We start from the raw sequence: 16,849 nt of genomic DNA, 5'->3' as shown, positions 1-16,849 counted from the left end.
TAATTTTTGCTTGTAAGCAGGAATCAGGAGGATGGAATTATGGTCAGATTTGCCAAATGGAGGGTGAGGGAGAGCTTTGTATGCATCTCTGTGTGTGGATTGTAGGTGGTCCAGAGTTCTTTTCCCTCTGGTTGCACAATTAACATGCTGATAGAAATTTTAGCAAAACTGATTTAAGTTTCCCTGCATTAAAGTCCCCGGCTACTAGGAGTGCCACCTCTGGGAGAGCGTTTTCTTGTTTGCTTATGACGGAATACAGCTCATTCAATGCTATCTTAGTGCCAGCCTCTGACTGTGGTGGTATGTAAACAGCTACAAAGATTATAGATGAAAACTCTCTCGGTAGGTAATGTGGTCTGCAGCTTACCATGAAAAACTCTACCTCAGGCGAGCAATAGCTCGAGACTTCCTTAGATATCGTGCACCAGCTGTTGTTTACAAAAATACATAGACCGCCACCCCTTGCCTTACCAGACGCCGCTGTTCTCTCCTGCCGGTACATCGTATAACCAGCCAGCTGTATGTTGATATTGTCGTCGTTCAGCCACGACTCCGTGAAGCATAAGATGTTACAGTTTTTAATGTCACGTTGGTAGTTTAAACTTCCATTTTATTGTCCAAAGATTGCATGTTTGCTAGCAGAATTTAGGGGAGTGGGGGTTTATTCGATTGCCTCCGACTCCTCAGAAGGCAGCCTGCCCTCCGGCCTCTCTTTCGCCGCCTTTCTCCAAACTAACGGGTTATAGAGCAAACAATGCAATTATCACAACACATCGGTTGTAATATGTTTTTTTTTTCTTGGCTTGGCTTCCCCACTCCGGAATAGACTTGAGTGTGCAGTTTTATTATGTGCATTTTTTACTTAATATTCCTTGATTTACATATACTGTTTTATTGGTATTTGTTGTAAGTTTATGCTTACATGATTTTCACCAAAGGACACACTGATTATTAATGTAGCCTAGTGGTTAGAGTGCTAGATCATATCCCTGAGCTGACAAGGTAAAAATCTGTCGTTCTGCCCCTGAACAAGGCAGTTAACCCATTGTTCCTAGGCTGTCATTGTAAAGAAGAATTTTTTTTAACTGACTTTCCTAGTTAAATAAAGGTAAAATAAAAGAATTCTGAACACTGTGTGATCTATAGCAGCTGGCAAATTCACTGTATTTTGTTTTGACTTCGTACAACCCTCTCTGGCTGATATTTAGAGAACATTTGGCACTGTCTGACTAAGCAGGGTGTGTTTTCTTTGCGACTTACTTTAACTCTCCGTGGTTCTAAATCAATAGTTGTTTAGAGGTCCGAAAATGTCGGAAACATTAACTTGCTTGACCTTGCTGTAGGTTATCTAACTGTTTGTTACATGCAATATCTTTTGTGGACTCTCCGGTTTTGTGATGAAACAAGGTCTGGTTGAATTTATTCTGCCACTGTGTCTTCTTTTTGTCTCAGCCTTAGGCCTTTATATCACGTTGTCAAGGCATATTAACTAACAGGTTATAGAGCAAACAATGCAATTATCACAACACATAGGTTGTAATATGGCGTTTATTTCTAGCTTGGCTTCCCCAAGACTTTAATGTGCAGTTTTATTGTGTGCATTTTTTACTTAATATTCCTTCATTTACACATGCTGTTGTGTTGGTATTTGTTTTAAGATTATGTGTAAGTTTATGCTTACATGATTTTTACTAAAGGACAAACTGATTATTATTGTACCTGTCGATGACATTATAAACACTGTGTGATTCTGTAGCAGCTGGCAAATTCACTGTATTTTGTTTTGACTTCATACAACCCTCTCTGGCTGATGTTTAGAGAATATATGGTACTATCTGACTAAAGGGCCTGTGTCCAAGACGCACGTTAGACATTTTCTATGTTTCTGTTCTGGAGGTGTCTCCTTGAATTCTTGTATTAAACTGTATTGATCTTTGATTAATATGATCAACGACTGCTCTCCTTTTGTTCTGCTGGAAATTCCTGTTACAGACTAACATGGTTATCACTTTATTTTTTAAATACTGTATCACATCTCCTTACAAGAATAAGGAGCAGTCACTGGAGGTCAATAGTAATGCATGGTCTTTTGTGCATATTTTTTGAAGGGCTAATTGTTTTAATTGTAATTTGCCCTGGGCCCCCTGTTGGCTAACACCAGCCCTGGGAAGTGGCGACACATGCCATGAGTGCTTGTGCTCTGAAGAGAATATCTACATTTTGGCAATTGTTACTTGTCAATGAAGTCACTCAGCAGTGTCAAACATGGGTGTCAAACATACATTTCTCTCCCATTGTTAAATAATGGGTTTATAATGTAGTAGTAGTAGTATAGGAACAGTATTACACTAGTATTACATGCTTTATTGTTGGTGTTTTTCATAGGATTATCAAATAATTAAAAGACTTGGGATATATTCTTTAATCCAGAGTTTGGCTTGATGCATGTTCATCAGTGAAGGCTGGTGGGAGGAGCTATAGGAGGATGGGCTCATTGTAATGGCTGGAATGGAATAAAAGGAGCATGAGTCAAACATGTAGTTTCCATATGATCGATGTGTTTGATACTGTTCCATTAATTCCTTTTCAACCATTCCAATGAGCCTGTCCTCCCATAGCTCCTCCCACCAGCCTCCACTGATGTCCATGCATGTTACATGTGTAGGTACAAAATGTGTGCTTTCATATCCATCTGTGTTCCCGTCCGCTTTCTCTACCACAGTTAGAATACTGCAGAGCACAAGGTATGCTGCATGAGGGAGAAGTTGAGCGTGTGTGTGTGTGTGTGTGTTTATGTGTGAGTGCGTACGTGCGTGTTTGTGTGGAAGCTTGTGTGTCTGTGCTTGCATGCATGCATCTGTGTGTGTGTACTTGTAATCGTGCATCTTTGTGTCTGCACGCGTGCCTGTACTGTATGGGGGGGGTTCCAACCTAGTTCATCCCCAGCTAGCATATTTGCTCAGTGGGCATTGAGAAGATTACAGCTGTCCCTTCAGTCTGATGGGCCTATGCTTACATGGTCCTCTGGTTCTGCCTGGTAACTCTGCCAAGCACTCCCGAGAACATCTAGTAGAAGATAAGAGGAGAGGAGGGTGGAGAGGAAGTGTAGAGTAGGTTATTAATAAGTTAGTTCCTTATTTAGTGTTGCACAACATTACCACATGCATGTATGGTGGAATGAAGCCTGGATACTTTGTCAGTCCATTGCTTTCTTGTTGTCATATTTCCCCATTCTCACAAATCTTATGCAGCACAGTGAACAGACAGTCTTCATTCATTGTGCTCCAGATTGGTAAGAGTGAATGTGGCGTGATATTTAAAGCTGTTCCTTACTTGTTTTGGAATGGACACCTGTGTGCGTGCGTGTGTGTATGTGTGTGTGTTTTTTTTGTGCATGCTTGTGTTTCTATGCTTGCGTGCATGCATCTGTGTGTGCGCACGCGTGCCTCTGTGTTTCTGTGTGAGTGTGGGTGGGTGGGTGGGTGTGTGTGCGCTTGTTTGTGTGAGTACAGTGCATGTTCGTGCACTTACTTGCGACGGACATGAAGACCCCAAAGGCAGAGTACAGGAAAGATGTGTAGCTGTTCCACCAAGGGCTCCACCCTGCTTTTCTATTTTACCCTTTCTTTCTTTCTCTCTCTGCGCTGTTGTAAATCCAGTTTGATAGCCTGAATGGCATCAGTCATTATTGATGCCACCTACCACCTGCCGCTGTATGGAAGCTCTACCGACTAGTTCAAATAGCAGAGTAGCGAAGTAGAGTAACTAAGGAAGTTTTGGAGACCTACCGTACAATGTAAAAAAAATCTGAAATAACAGTTGGGCTCCACTTGCCAACAAACCAGCATGGCTAGACTTTTCCTACAAGGGAGGTATGTTTTATCACCTTTACTGGGGTTTTTTCTCCCTCTCTCTCTCTCAATCTCAGTTTTTTTCTCCCTCTCTCTTTTTACAGTGTTTGGGAACATTTCAATGGATTTTGTTCTGTTTGGAGTTAATTATTAATAAGATACCGCTCTAGATTTGTTGCTATTAATTTTCACTTTCATGTACTTACAGTTGAAGTCGGGCGTTTACATACACCTTAGCCAAATACATTTAAACTCAGTTTTTCACAATTCCTGACATTTAATCCAAGTAAATATTCCCTGTTTTAGGTCAGTTAAGATCACCACTGTAACGGCCGTCGTACGTAATAGACCAAGGCGCAGCGGGTTGCGTGCGCATCTTAACTTTATTTGAACACGTAACAAACAAAACAAGAAAACGATTGACCGAAAAGTGTTGCATGCTAACACACAGCAGTACAACAACAACTTCCCACAAAGGGACAGGTGAAATAGGGCTACCTAAGTATGACTCTCAATCAGCAACAACAATGTACAGCTGTTCCTGATTGAGAGCCATACCAGGCCAACACAAAGAAATATACAACATAGAAAACCATAGAAATACAAAACAAGAACATTACCCAAAAACCCCGGAACACATAAATCAAACACCCCTCTTACATAAATACATATCCCATTAAACCCCGAACCACATAAAACAAATACCCCCTGCCACGTCCTGACCAAACTACAATAACCAATAACCCCTATTACTGGTCAGGACGTGACAACCAATTTATTTTAAGAATGTGAAATGTCAGAATAATGATTTATTTCAGCTTTTATTTCTTTCATCACATTCCCAAGTTTACATACACTCAATTAGTATTTGGTAGCATTGCCTTTAAATTGTTTAACTTGGGTCAAACGTTTCGGGTAGCCTTCCACAAGCTACATAGTTCACTTACTTACACATTTGTCATGACAATGTGTGACAATGTGTGACAATGAGTTGGCATGGTGGCACAAACAGACTGGCACTCATTCTATAGAGTCAATGATGACAGCTATTACAGTATCATGGGGAAGTGTTGTGGGGAAGTTGATATTGGAATATAGTAAGGCAACTTTTCAGTCAATTCCTCTGTTATAACATCTATATTTCATGTTCATAGGCAAGGATAGAAATGCACTTGCCAATCAGGAAAGTCAGGAGTATTTTATTCACTTTCCTCGAAATGATAAATTATCTATTTACATGCAAAAATACCATAAATTATTTTATTCAGTTTTAGGCTTCTGTTATTTTCTGCAGTTTTTTTCAGTCAAAAGTGTCACCCACAGAGAAAACTCAACTTGCCTGACTGCTGAGTTCAACTTCCGTTCCCTTGCTCTGGGTATTAGGGCAACCCTTAATGTCAACCCCTGATAGGCATTGTCACATTTCCACATTTCATCTGTCGCATTACTCAAAGGCTGCGTGCAATGGGACATTATTTGATTCGTATTTTTCTTGTATTTTATTTACTGTGTTTATGAATTGATATATAAAAAAACATGATTGTATTTGCGGGAAGACAGAGAGACACATATGCCCTTGGGGGAAGGGAAACGGGCTAACCATATATGTTTAAGTACCATATTTAATTAAGTAATTGTCACTTGTTAGTTCATGATTATCTGTTGTAACTGAGTACTGATTTTCTTACCTGTTTAACTGTCAGTATCAAAGTGTGACAGTGTTGAATGTTATGGTTAAGGCTTGACGCCAGACTGGATTCGAGGACCCACTGATAATTTATCTATGACACTGTGTGATTATGTAGCAGCTGATGTTGTGACTTCCTACAAGCCTCTCGGGCTGATGTTTACGGAACATTGAATATGCTGTGTGATTAATGTATAAGGGCTGCCTCGTTACAAATTTTCGTTTGCTTCTGCTCTGGAGGTGTTCTCGCTGAATTGTTGTAATATAGAGGATATTATCAACAACTGCTCTCCTTTTGGTTCACCTGAAAATTCCCATTATACTGTGAGACCATGATTTCTGATTTGGATTTGTCATGGGGATATTTTTGGATCAAGTTTCTTACGGCAGGTGTATTGACGAGAGCAAAGAGTGATTGGTCAGGAAATGAAGATGGTCCGTGAACTGATATTGCGGGTCAGTCAGTCTCACAGTATATTGTGGACCAGGAGGTGGGGTTCATATCTCCTATATGATCTGTTTTTATGTGAACTATGTAGCTGTGACCTTCCTTTAAGGATGCATCCCAAATGGCACCTTATTCCCTTTATAGTGCACTACTTTTGACCAGGGCCTATATTAAGTCTGTTCCCTTTTTCCCATTGTACTGTAGTAGTACGTCCCACTGGTAACGTTCCACCATAATTGACCTGGTTGGCATTTCTGATTTCCACCGAACCTTGTGTTCCTAAAAACCTAAAAACATGTCAGAGCAAACTGACTTATTTCCATTGCTCAACACACTGCAGCCTCTGCATTTGTGTGTGTGTGTGGCTGTGGATGTCATCAATGATAGTTTTTCTTAGACACAATACGAGCACTGTGAGACTACAGAAGTAGCCTGTCCCCAACCGTTTTAACGAAGCAGCTCACCGGAGAATCAAGTGTGTGTGTACGCAGTTCTGCCTGCCCTTCTCTAGTAAGGGCTCCCATGCAGCAGGGCTAAAGGTTTCTTCAGGTCAACTTATCACGCTGTTCTTCCATTCTGTAATTGCATGGACCAGTTTTGCCTACACATTTTCTCCATTTGTTTACAAAACATTCAGTTGCAATTGAGTTGAACTAGCATTCACATGCAATAGGGATTTTTCTCTATGTATGGTCAAATAAAATTCCAGAATAGTTATAGGTACTGTTAAACTTAACACTACTACAATGTAAACTGTCAGGTCATGCTTTCAGGTTTTAGATAAGATGTGTGTTCGCAGGTAGTAAATCAAATCAATTCCAATGTTATTAGTCACATGCGCCGAATACAAAAGTTACAACCTTACAGTGAAATGCATACTTACGAGCCCCTAACCGACAATGCAGTTTAAAAAAATACGGATAAGAATGAGAGATAAAAGCAACAAGTAATTAAAGAGCAGCAGTAAAAAATAACAATATATACAGGGGGGTGCCGGTACAGAGTCAATGTGTGAGGGCACCGGTTAGTTGAGGTAGTATGTACATGTAGGTAGAGTTAATAAAAGTGACTATGCATAGATAACAACAGAGAGTGGCAGTGGTGTGGAGAGGAGAGGGGGGGGGGGGCCTTGCCAAATCTTTTCAGTCTCCTGAGGGGGAATAGGTTTTGTCGTGCGTGCTTCATGACTGTCATCATGACTGTCATGGTGTGCTTGGACCATGTTAGTTTGTTGGTGATGTGGACACCAAGGAACTTGAAGCTCTCAAACTGCTCCACTGCAGCCCCATCAATGAGAATGGGGGCGTGCTCGGTCCTCTTTTTTCCTGTAGTCCATAATCATCTCCTTTGTCTTGATCACATTGAGGGAGAGGTAGTTGTCCTGGCATCACACGGCCAGGTCTCTGACCTCCTCCCTATAGGCTGTCTGGATGTTGTCGGTGATCAGGCCTACCGGTGATCATCGGCAAATATAATGATGGTGTTGGAGTCGTGCCTGGCCGTGCAGTCATGAGTGAACAGGGAGTACAGGAGGGGGCTGAGCACGCACCACTGAGGGGCCCCTGTGTTGAGGATCAGCGTGGTGGATGTGTTGTTACCTACCCTTACCAACTGGGGGCGGGCCGTCAGGAAGTCCAGGATCCAGTTGCAGAGGGAGGTGTTTAGTCCCAGGGTCCTTAGCTTATTGATGAGCTTTGAGGGCACTATGGTGTTGAACGCTAAGCCGTAGTCAATGAATAGCATTCTCACATAGGTGTTCCTTTTGTCCAGGTGGGAAAGGGCAGTGTGGAGTGCAATAGAGACTGCATCATCTGTGGATCTGTTGGGGCAGTATGCAAATTGGAGTGGGTCTAGGGTTTCTGGGATGATGGTGTTGATGTGAACCATGACCAGCCTTTCAAAGGATTTCATGGCTACAGACGTGAGTGCTACGGGTCGGTAGTCATTTAGGCAGGCCCTTAGTGTTATTAGGCACAGGCACTATGGTGGTCTGCTTAAAACATGTTGGTATTACAGACTTGGACAGAGAGAGGTTGAAAATGTCCGTGAAGACACTTGCTAGTTGGTCAGCGCATGCTCGCAGTACACATCCTGGTAATCTGTCTGGCCCTGCGACCTTGTGAATATTGACCTGTCTAAAGGTCTTACGGTACCACTGGTGCTCTCATGCCTGTTTCAGTGCTATTTGCCTCGAAGCGAGCATAGAAGTAGTTTAGCTTGTCCGGTAGGCTCGTGTCACTGGGTAGCTCTCGGCTGTGCTTCCCTTTGTAGTCTGTAATGGTTTGCAGGCCCTGACACATCCGACGAGCGTGAGAGCCGGTGTAGTACAACTCGATCTTTGTCCTGTATTGAAGCTTTGCTTGTTTGATGGAAGGCATAGCAGGATTTAGGTAGGAAGTTGCAAAGTGTGCACAGTGGATTAAGTGGGAGTCTAAATTTATTCATCCTATTTCACACATGTACAAGTGTGTATTAATTGGAAATGTTTTTGTTGTTGTTGGATATCCCAAAGACACCCTAGGAGAGTGGGTTCATGGCCATGATCAGCCATTATCAACAGCAACCCTGAAGCAATTTGGGTTAAGTGCCTTGCTGAATGACACATATTGTTTACTTTGTTGGCTTGGGAATTTGAACTATTGGCCTTTCGGTTACTGGCCCAATGCTCTAACCGCTAGGCTATCTGCCACCCTGCTTCCTTATAAAGTGTAGGGATAGGCTATCTCCGCAGTCCCACAGTGCTCGTATTGTGTCTGTTATTTAATTGATAACATCTCCACACCCACACACACACACAAAAGATTAGAGGTTGCAGTGATGAGCAATGGGAATAAGTCAATTTGCTCTGACATGTTCTTAGGTATTTGTCTAACAGCAACTGTCAACAACAGACGTTTCCATGGAAGGCAGAAACGGAACCAGGCCAATAATGGTGGAATGGTTGTCACGTCCTGACCAGTAGAGGGTGTAGTTGGGTCAGGACGTGGCAGAAGGGAGTGAGTGTTTTATTGTTTCATTGATTTTTGGCCGTGTGACTTCAAATCAGGCACAGCTGTAGAGGGTTGTGGTTGATTGGGAGTCACACATAAGTTGCCTACGTATCCTTTGTGTGGTGTGGGTAATTGTTCTTGTCACTGTGGTTGCACCTGACAGGACTGTGTTGGCTGTCAGTTTTTGTTGTTTTTGTAAATTACATAGTGTTCGTTCAATTAAACATGACGAACCCTAACTCCGCCGCATTTTGGTCCACTTCTTCCATAGACAGCCGTTACAATGGGTCAACAAATGTATGTGACAGTATATGCATGCTCCCCCACGCAGGGTTTGTGAGAGTGATACATTGCACTGATGTCCATGACCGTCTACATGCTGTGTACAGTATACACTGAGTGGACCATTCTTGATACACACAATAAACTTTTGAGTGTCAAAAACCCAGCAGCATTGCTGTTCTTGACACATTCAACGGGGTGAGCCTGGCACCTACCACCACACCCCATTCAAAAGGCACTTAAATATTTTGTCTTGCCCATTCACCCTCGAAATGGCACACACACACAATCCCTGTCTCAATTGCCTCAAGGCTTAAAAATTATTATTTTACCTCTACGGGATCGGTGTCCCCCCCCACCCACAGGACGGTTGAGCTAACGTGCACTAATGTGATTAGCACGAGGTTTTAAGTATCGAGAACATTTCCCAGGACATAGACATATCTGATATGGGCAGAAAGCTTAAATTCTTGTTAATCTAACTGCACTGTCCAATTTACAGTAGCTATTACAGTGAAAGAATACCTTGCTATTGTTTGAGGAGAGTGCACAGTTATGAACTTCAAAATGTATTAACGATGCAGGAAGTGTCCCAGTGTTGGGGAGTAGTGAACTACCTGAACTACAACATTTTTCAGTAGCTTGATGGCAGTTGAACTAAATTCAAATCTAGGTAGGTTTTTAAAGGTTGTAACCGGTTTTACTTCTATTGATTTTTTTTCTTCTGATGTTTAATTACTGAATTCACTATGAGTTTATGAATTCTTGTTCTCATGTATGATACCATACTGATTGGTTTTGTTTGTGTTTTTACACCATGCTGTTTGGGTTATTTTAAGTTATATGCCTTACATTTGATTCCATTCTAAAGAGTTACATTTCTGTATATCACCAAATTAGGTCATTTGTTCAAATATAATACATTTTCCTTATACAAGACAATTCATGCTAATTGCCTTCCTTTGGTTCTTTGTGAGTATACAGTAAAAGTCAAAAGTTTGGACACACCTACTCATTCAAGGGTTTCTCTTTATTTTTACTATATTCTACATTGTAGAGTAACTATGAAATAGACATGAAATCATGTAGTAAACAGAAAAGTGTTAAAATATTTTATATTTGAGATTCTTCAAAGTATAGCCACCCTTTGCCTTGATGACAGCTTTGCACACTCTTGGCAATCTCTCAACCAGCTTCACCTGGAATGATTTTCCAACAGTCTTGACGGAGTTCCCACATTGAGCACTTGTTGGCTGCTTTTCCTTCACTCTGCGTTCCAACTCATCCCAAACCATCTCAGTTAGGTTGGGGTTGGGTGATTGTGGAGGCCAGGTCATCTGATGCAGCACTCCATCATTCTCCTTCTTGGTCAAATAGCCAGGGTGTCTGTAGTGATGCCTCTATTACTGAGATGCAGTGCCTTAGACCGCTGCATCAATCGGGAGATATGAGCAGGCATACAATACCAAAATGTCTTCAAAGTTTGTAAGCCTAACTTTCAGTGGGCAGGTGCTCAAAATGGAAAATGGGCCACACCACACCTTGTAAGCAAGCTAGTTACAGTCCCTCCTAAAGACATGATTGATATCGGGAAAAGAGGGTGGGCTATCAGTTGATCATTGACGTTGGTGTAAATCTGTTAGTTAGCTCGATTTATCTTACTCATCCCAAAAAGCTGCCCTTTTTGTCCTCATGCTAGCTAGCAGTAGCCACCCTAGCCATTTTGGAATGGCAGTGTCAGCCAATCAGCTCCTTTGTTCCATTCCAAAATGGCTGCAGTGGCTACTGCAAGCTAGCATGAAAAGTTCTGGGAAAACGGTAACATTGAGTACAGTGGCATACACCATCCTTCCATTGAGGTATGTTTTCAGACCCATATTTCACACCGGCTCCACAGTGTTTTAAAACCCTTTAGACCCCAATAGAATGCTACTGGGAATTTAAGATAATTGTGTGAGAATTTGATTTCAAACAAACACAGCTCAAAAATAATTACAAGTTAACTTAGTTTTAAAGAGCTCAACCACTTCTTCAATATGACACCACATTCATGTCAATAGGAATAACCCTCATTTTGTCTTCCATTGTGTAAAGACTCACTTAAAAGAAAAAGATGAACACTCAACAACAAAAAATCGGAGTATTTAAGTTGTATTACATTTTACTAAATTACTCAGTTAAAATGTACCAAGTATAATATATTATACTTATGAATATTTACATATAAATACCAAAATATGACCACAGGACAACATTGAGAAAGTATTTCAAAACCCACACAAAATAGGCTTATCAAGGCACAAAGCGAGACCCAGATGCAGACACAGGTGGCAGATGGTTGGAGTCTTACAATGTTTAATAATCTAAAGGGGTAGACAAGAGAATGGTCGTGGACAGGAAAAAGATCAAAACCAGGTCAGAGTCCACGAGGTACAGAGTGGCAGACAGGCTCGTGGTCAAGGCAGGCAGAAAGGTCAGGCAGGCGGGTACAGAGTCCAGAAACAGGCAAGGGTCAAAACCAGGAGAACTAGAAAAAGGAGAATAGCAAAAAGGAGTACGGGAAAAACAAGCTGGTTGACTTGAGTAAACATACAAGACGAACTGGCACAGAGAGACAGGAAACAGGGATAAATACACTGGGTAAAATAAGCGACTCCTGGAGGGGGTGGAGACAATCACAGGAACAGGTGAAACAGATCAGGGTGTGACAGTACCCCCCCAGAGACACCACCTGGTGTCCTACCTGGACGCATGAGGGCCGGGTCCAAGATGTCTTTAGCCAGGACCCAGCACCTCTCCTCCGGGCCATAACCCTCCCAGTCAACCAGGTACTGGAAACCCCTGCCCAGTGGTCGAACCTTTAGGAGGAGTCTCAGTATATGCTGGCTGGCCACCGATATCCCGGGGGAAGGTGGAGGGATGGGCCTGAGAAGACAAAGAAAATGGGCTTAATCCTAGACACATGGAAGGTAGGGTGAATACGGAGGGTACGGGGTAACACACGGTGGACAGCAGTGGAATTCAGGACTCTGGAGATGGGAAAAGGACCAGTGAACCGGGGAGACAGCTTGCGAGACTCTCCCCAAAGGGGCAGATCCCAAGTGGAAAGCCATACCCTCTGCCCAATGCAGTAGCGGGGAGCTGGGGTCCGGCGACGGTCTGCTTGTCGACGATACCTGGAGTTGGTCTTGAGAATAGTCGCCCTGGTATGTCGACAGCGGCGGACAAACATCTGGGCCGAGGGTACGCTGACCTCCTGCTCTTGTTCCGGGAAAGGTGGAGGCTGATACCCCATGGAGCACTAAAAAGGGGATAGTTCCATGGCAGAACTGGGAAGGGCGTTCCGGGCATACTCCACTCAGACCAGTTGACGGCTCCAGGTAGTGGGGTTAGTTGAGACCAGGCACCTTAAGGTGGTCTCCAGGTCTTGGTTGGGTCGCTCCGACTGGCCGTTAGTTTGGGGATGGAGTCTGGATGACAGATGACCCAATAAGGGTGCAGAATGCCTTCCAGAACGGCGATGAGAACCAGAGACCATGTCTACTGGGAGTCTATGGATCCGGAAGACATGCTGCACCATAAGCTGGGCCATCTCCTTGGCAGAAGGTAGTTTGGGGAGAGGGATGAAATGGGCGGCCTTGGAGAACCGATCGACTACCGTCAGAATGACAGTGTTTGTAAAAGATAGAGATGGCAAAGAAGTTCAAGAAATGGTCAGACAGGCCACTTCCTGTAAAGGAATCTCTCAGGTTTTGACCTGCCATTTGAGTTCTGTTATACTCACAGACACCATTCAAACAGTTTTAGAAACTTTGGAGTGTTTTCTATCCAAAGCCAATAATTATATGCATATTCTAGTTACTGGGCAGGAGTAGTAACCAGATTAAATCGGGTACGTTTTTTATCCAGACGTGAAAATACTGCCCCCTAGCCATAACAGGTTAAGGAAGGAGTTTGTAAACTTCAGTTTAGCTAAAGTTGTATATGTGTGTTTGTTTTTCAGGATGAAGATGCAAAAGCACAAGTTTATTTTCTTCTGCGCATTGGCTCTGTGTGTCTTCTCCCAGCTTCACAACTACAAGGCCCTCCACCACATGCCTATACTGAGTGAGCTGTATGCCTCCTCCGTCAATGCCCTGAGCTTCCTCTGGAGAGGGAAGGGGAACCCTTCAAACAATGCTCACCCAGAGAGGCCTCTACCTGGGCCTGTACCCTCCGACACTGGCCTGTGGGAACCAGAGGCATACCGGGAGGACCAGGGAAATGCAGAGGTGGGGAGAAAGATTGGGCGTGGCAGTGAGGTGAGGGGGCAGATGACATGACTTTCCCTATATATTGTTTTGGGTCTATATGACATTGTCATTGATATGTTTCATTTGACTCCTATTGTTCTCCCACTCAGGACCCGTGGCGCAAGGAGAACCCTGACTCAGGGAATGTAAACAGAATGACGGTCACTCTCCCAAACCCCAAAGGACCATGGGGGGAACTTCACAAACGGAGCTTCCATCTTAGCGATGACCCCACCCCGTTCTTTGTGCGCACCAAGTCTGGAGAATACTGCTTCAGAGAGGGGACGGAAATTACTTCTCTCAAAGACCATTTAGGACAAAAGGTCCAGGAACCCGGAGAGGGCCAGCGTAAGATCCTGCATGCACACCAAGAGGAACCCAAGTCAGCACAGGAGAAAACAGCCTGGGGGAAAAGGCTGGTGAAGTGTATGTGTCGCCCAGGCTGGCACGGTCCTCACTGTGGCATCCCCACCATGGTGCAACACTCCAACCTGCCCACTAAGGCGCGTCTGACACTGAGAAAGGTTCCTCGAAGGGTCATCAATGCCATTAATATCAACCACGAGTTTGACCTCCTCCACGCCCGCTTTCACGAGTTGGCTGACGCTGTGGACCTCTTCTTGGTGTGTGAGTCAAACTTCACAGCCTACGGAAATTCCAAGCCATTGCAATTTCTGCACCATCTGCTTAACGGAACCTACAACTATGTGCACCACAAGATCCTCTATGTATTCCTCGATCACTTCCCTAAAGGTGGCCAGCAGAACGGGTGGATTGCTGACGACTACCTGCGAACATTTCTAAGCCGTGACGGGATGTCCAGGGTGCAAGGGGCCAGGCCAGATGATGTCTTCCTCATCAACGATGCAGACGAGATCCCTGCCCGCGAGGGCATCCTCTTCCTCAAACTCTACGACGGCTGGACGGAACCTGTGTCCATCCACATGAGAAAGTCCCTTTATGGTTTCTTCTGGAGGCAGCCCGGGACGCTGGACGTCCTCTCCGTCTGCACCGTCGCCATGCTCTTCACTGTCTACAATGGAGATGGGATATTACTGAGGCGCAGGGAATACTTCTCCATGCCGGGTTTCCGGAACTACCAGAGGAAGAGTGGACACATCCTGGTGCAGTGGTCCATTGGGAGCCCCGTCCACTACGCAGGCTGGCACTGTTCCTGGTGCTTCAGACCAGAGGGAATCTCCCAAAAGCTCATCTCTGCCCAGAATGGAGACTTCCCCCGCTGGGGCGACTACATGGAAAAACGAGACCTGAATTACATCAAGGGCTTGATCCGGACTGGGGGATGGTTCGATGGCTCAGTGGGGGAGTACCCACCCACAGACCCTAAAGAGCCTATGTACGCACCCAAATATCTATTAAAGTACTTTCAGCTGTATCGCTACGTACTTGATAACCCATACGCCTGAATCTTGTAGAAAACCGGTGAGGATTATTTTCTCATTGTTGATTTCAATGGAAGGATAATTCATTTCAAGGGATGTTTCCTGAACACAACATCTCTCTGAATTTGGATCTATGAAACCTACACCTTCCCCTCTGATTGAAGGTTCAGGCTGTCCACTTCCTGTCTAAAGACGAAGTATCTAGCAGGTGAGAGGAGAGGTGATGAAGGACATCTGAGGGTAATTTAACTGCTGTTGAGCTTGTGGGGGTTTTGCACAGTTTTTATTAGACTCATTCTAATCAACTCTGTCCCTTTTCCATCACAATATTAGAAGTTTAACAATCCTCAATGACAAAGGCCTCTTCTGCTCCAGATCATTCAAAGACTGGATTCCAGTTGGGACATGACGACTGTTGACTTTTGTACAGTTCCTAACTGTAGACGTGATGGCAGACAGGTATATATGTATAGAAGATATATCTGATGATGGCCAATGGCCAGTGATACTGTAGTTTTCCCTCAGTCAGATCAACAATGTGCTTCTAGTGCCACCAGTTTTGCGTTTCCAGAGACCTTTGTGAAGAAAGAGACCTGAAAAACGATCAGTGCACTTTTCTGTGGTGGTGGTGAAACTGTGTTACTGTGCTGATATGGTTGTTTGAACAACATAGGGAAATATAGCGGGAAAGGGAAAGTTGGTTTTATATTGTTAAATACAAATCCAGGTATCCCTCACTAATGCACTATGGGTTTATCTTAGCCGTCACTTGCTTTGACTACATAACTATTTACATTTACATTTACGTCATTTAACAGACGCTCTTATCCAGAGCGACTTACAAACTTAACTATCTCATAGCCTTCTTGTAAACAGATCATTTATGGTGTACAGATGAATGAATTTGAGGCCAAAAAGCATATGTAATTAGAACCATGTGATCCTGCCAAACAATTGTCACAATGGTTTTAGACATTTTTGTAATCTGTATGCATTGTTCATTGAGAGAGACATTTCTTGAGAAACAAAATCCTTCTTCTTCTGCTATGGTCTAGTGATTCACATCTCGTCTGGTATTTTTAGTTAAATTTTTGGTCATTTATTAAATGTATTTATTTTTTAATCATGCCTCTATTTACCATGCTTGGCTTGGACAGGAGCTCAGCTGAGCTGAGTACTGGCACCTCAAATGTTCTACTGCTTGAGCTCCTATTCCTTTGATAGAATATTAGCTCAAAAGTATTTTGGAGCTCTTGCACCTAAATATAAACAGTGCCAGCACCCAAAACGAGTACTGGAACCTATTTCAGTACAAGTCAATTACTGTCTATTTATCCCCAGATAAATATACAATATTAGGAAGTTTAAGACTGCTGTTTACTGTTGTTAAATCTTTGATAGATTGACTCTATTTTATGAAATAGAGTCATGTCAATGTGGACACTTTTGTTCAGAATTCGCTTTAGCTCTTCCTTGTCTTGGGAGAATGACTTTGGGAATAAGTGGATAATAATAATTGATTGGTTATTGTTGATGTTTCTGTTTGGAATCTGATGCTTGTTGATTGATGCTCTGACCTGCAGTTTGCACACATTCTCAGCCACGGTCTCTACATTTACAGAACAGAATCTCAGGAATCTTAAAGAATGGCATCCCAACTACAGGTACTACACTGTTGTTCAATGAGGCAGCATGTTCACATTAAAACCTGTTAGGGCTAGGGGGCAGTATTTACACGGCCGGATAAAAAACGTACCCGATTTAATCTGGTTATTACTACTGCCCAGAAACTAGAATATGCATATAATTATTGGCTTTGGATAGAAAACACCCTGAAGTTTCTAAAACTGTTTGAATGGTGTCTGTGAGTATAACAGAACTCATATGGCAGGCAAA

General features: G+C 43.2%; 1 protein-coding gene across 1 annotated transcript; it reads left to right on the top strand.

Annotated features, from left to right (window-relative positions):
• The first annotated feature begins 3,503 nt into the window (after positions 1 to 3,503).
• On the top strand, positions 3,504 to 15,998 carry LOC106600973 (beta-1,4-mannosyl-glycoprotein 4-beta-N-acetylglucosaminyltransferase-like). The gene is made up of 3 exons (XM_014192782.3): positions 3,504 to 3,872; positions 13,262 to 13,559; positions 13,661 to 15,998. Exons 1-3 carry the CDS (start codon positions 3,847 to 3,849, stop codon positions 14,975 to 14,977), a joined length of 1,641 nt encoding a protein of 546 aa, XP_014048257.1. The 5' UTR covers positions 3,504 to 3,846; the 3' UTR covers positions 14,978 to 15,998.
• The last annotated feature ends 851 nt before the right edge of the window (positions 15,999 to 16,849 follow it).

The sequence above is a fragment of the Salmo salar genome, chromosome 03 (genome assembly GCF_965601325.2).
Source record: "Salmo salar chromosome 03, fSalSal1, whole genome shotgun sequence".
Taxonomy (NCBI): Eukaryota; Metazoa; Chordata; class Actinopteri; order Salmoniformes; family Salmonidae; genus Salmo; species Salmo salar.
The sequence above is the reverse complement of the archived record's forward strand: the minus strand, read 5'-3'. Positions and strand labels throughout refer to the sequence as shown.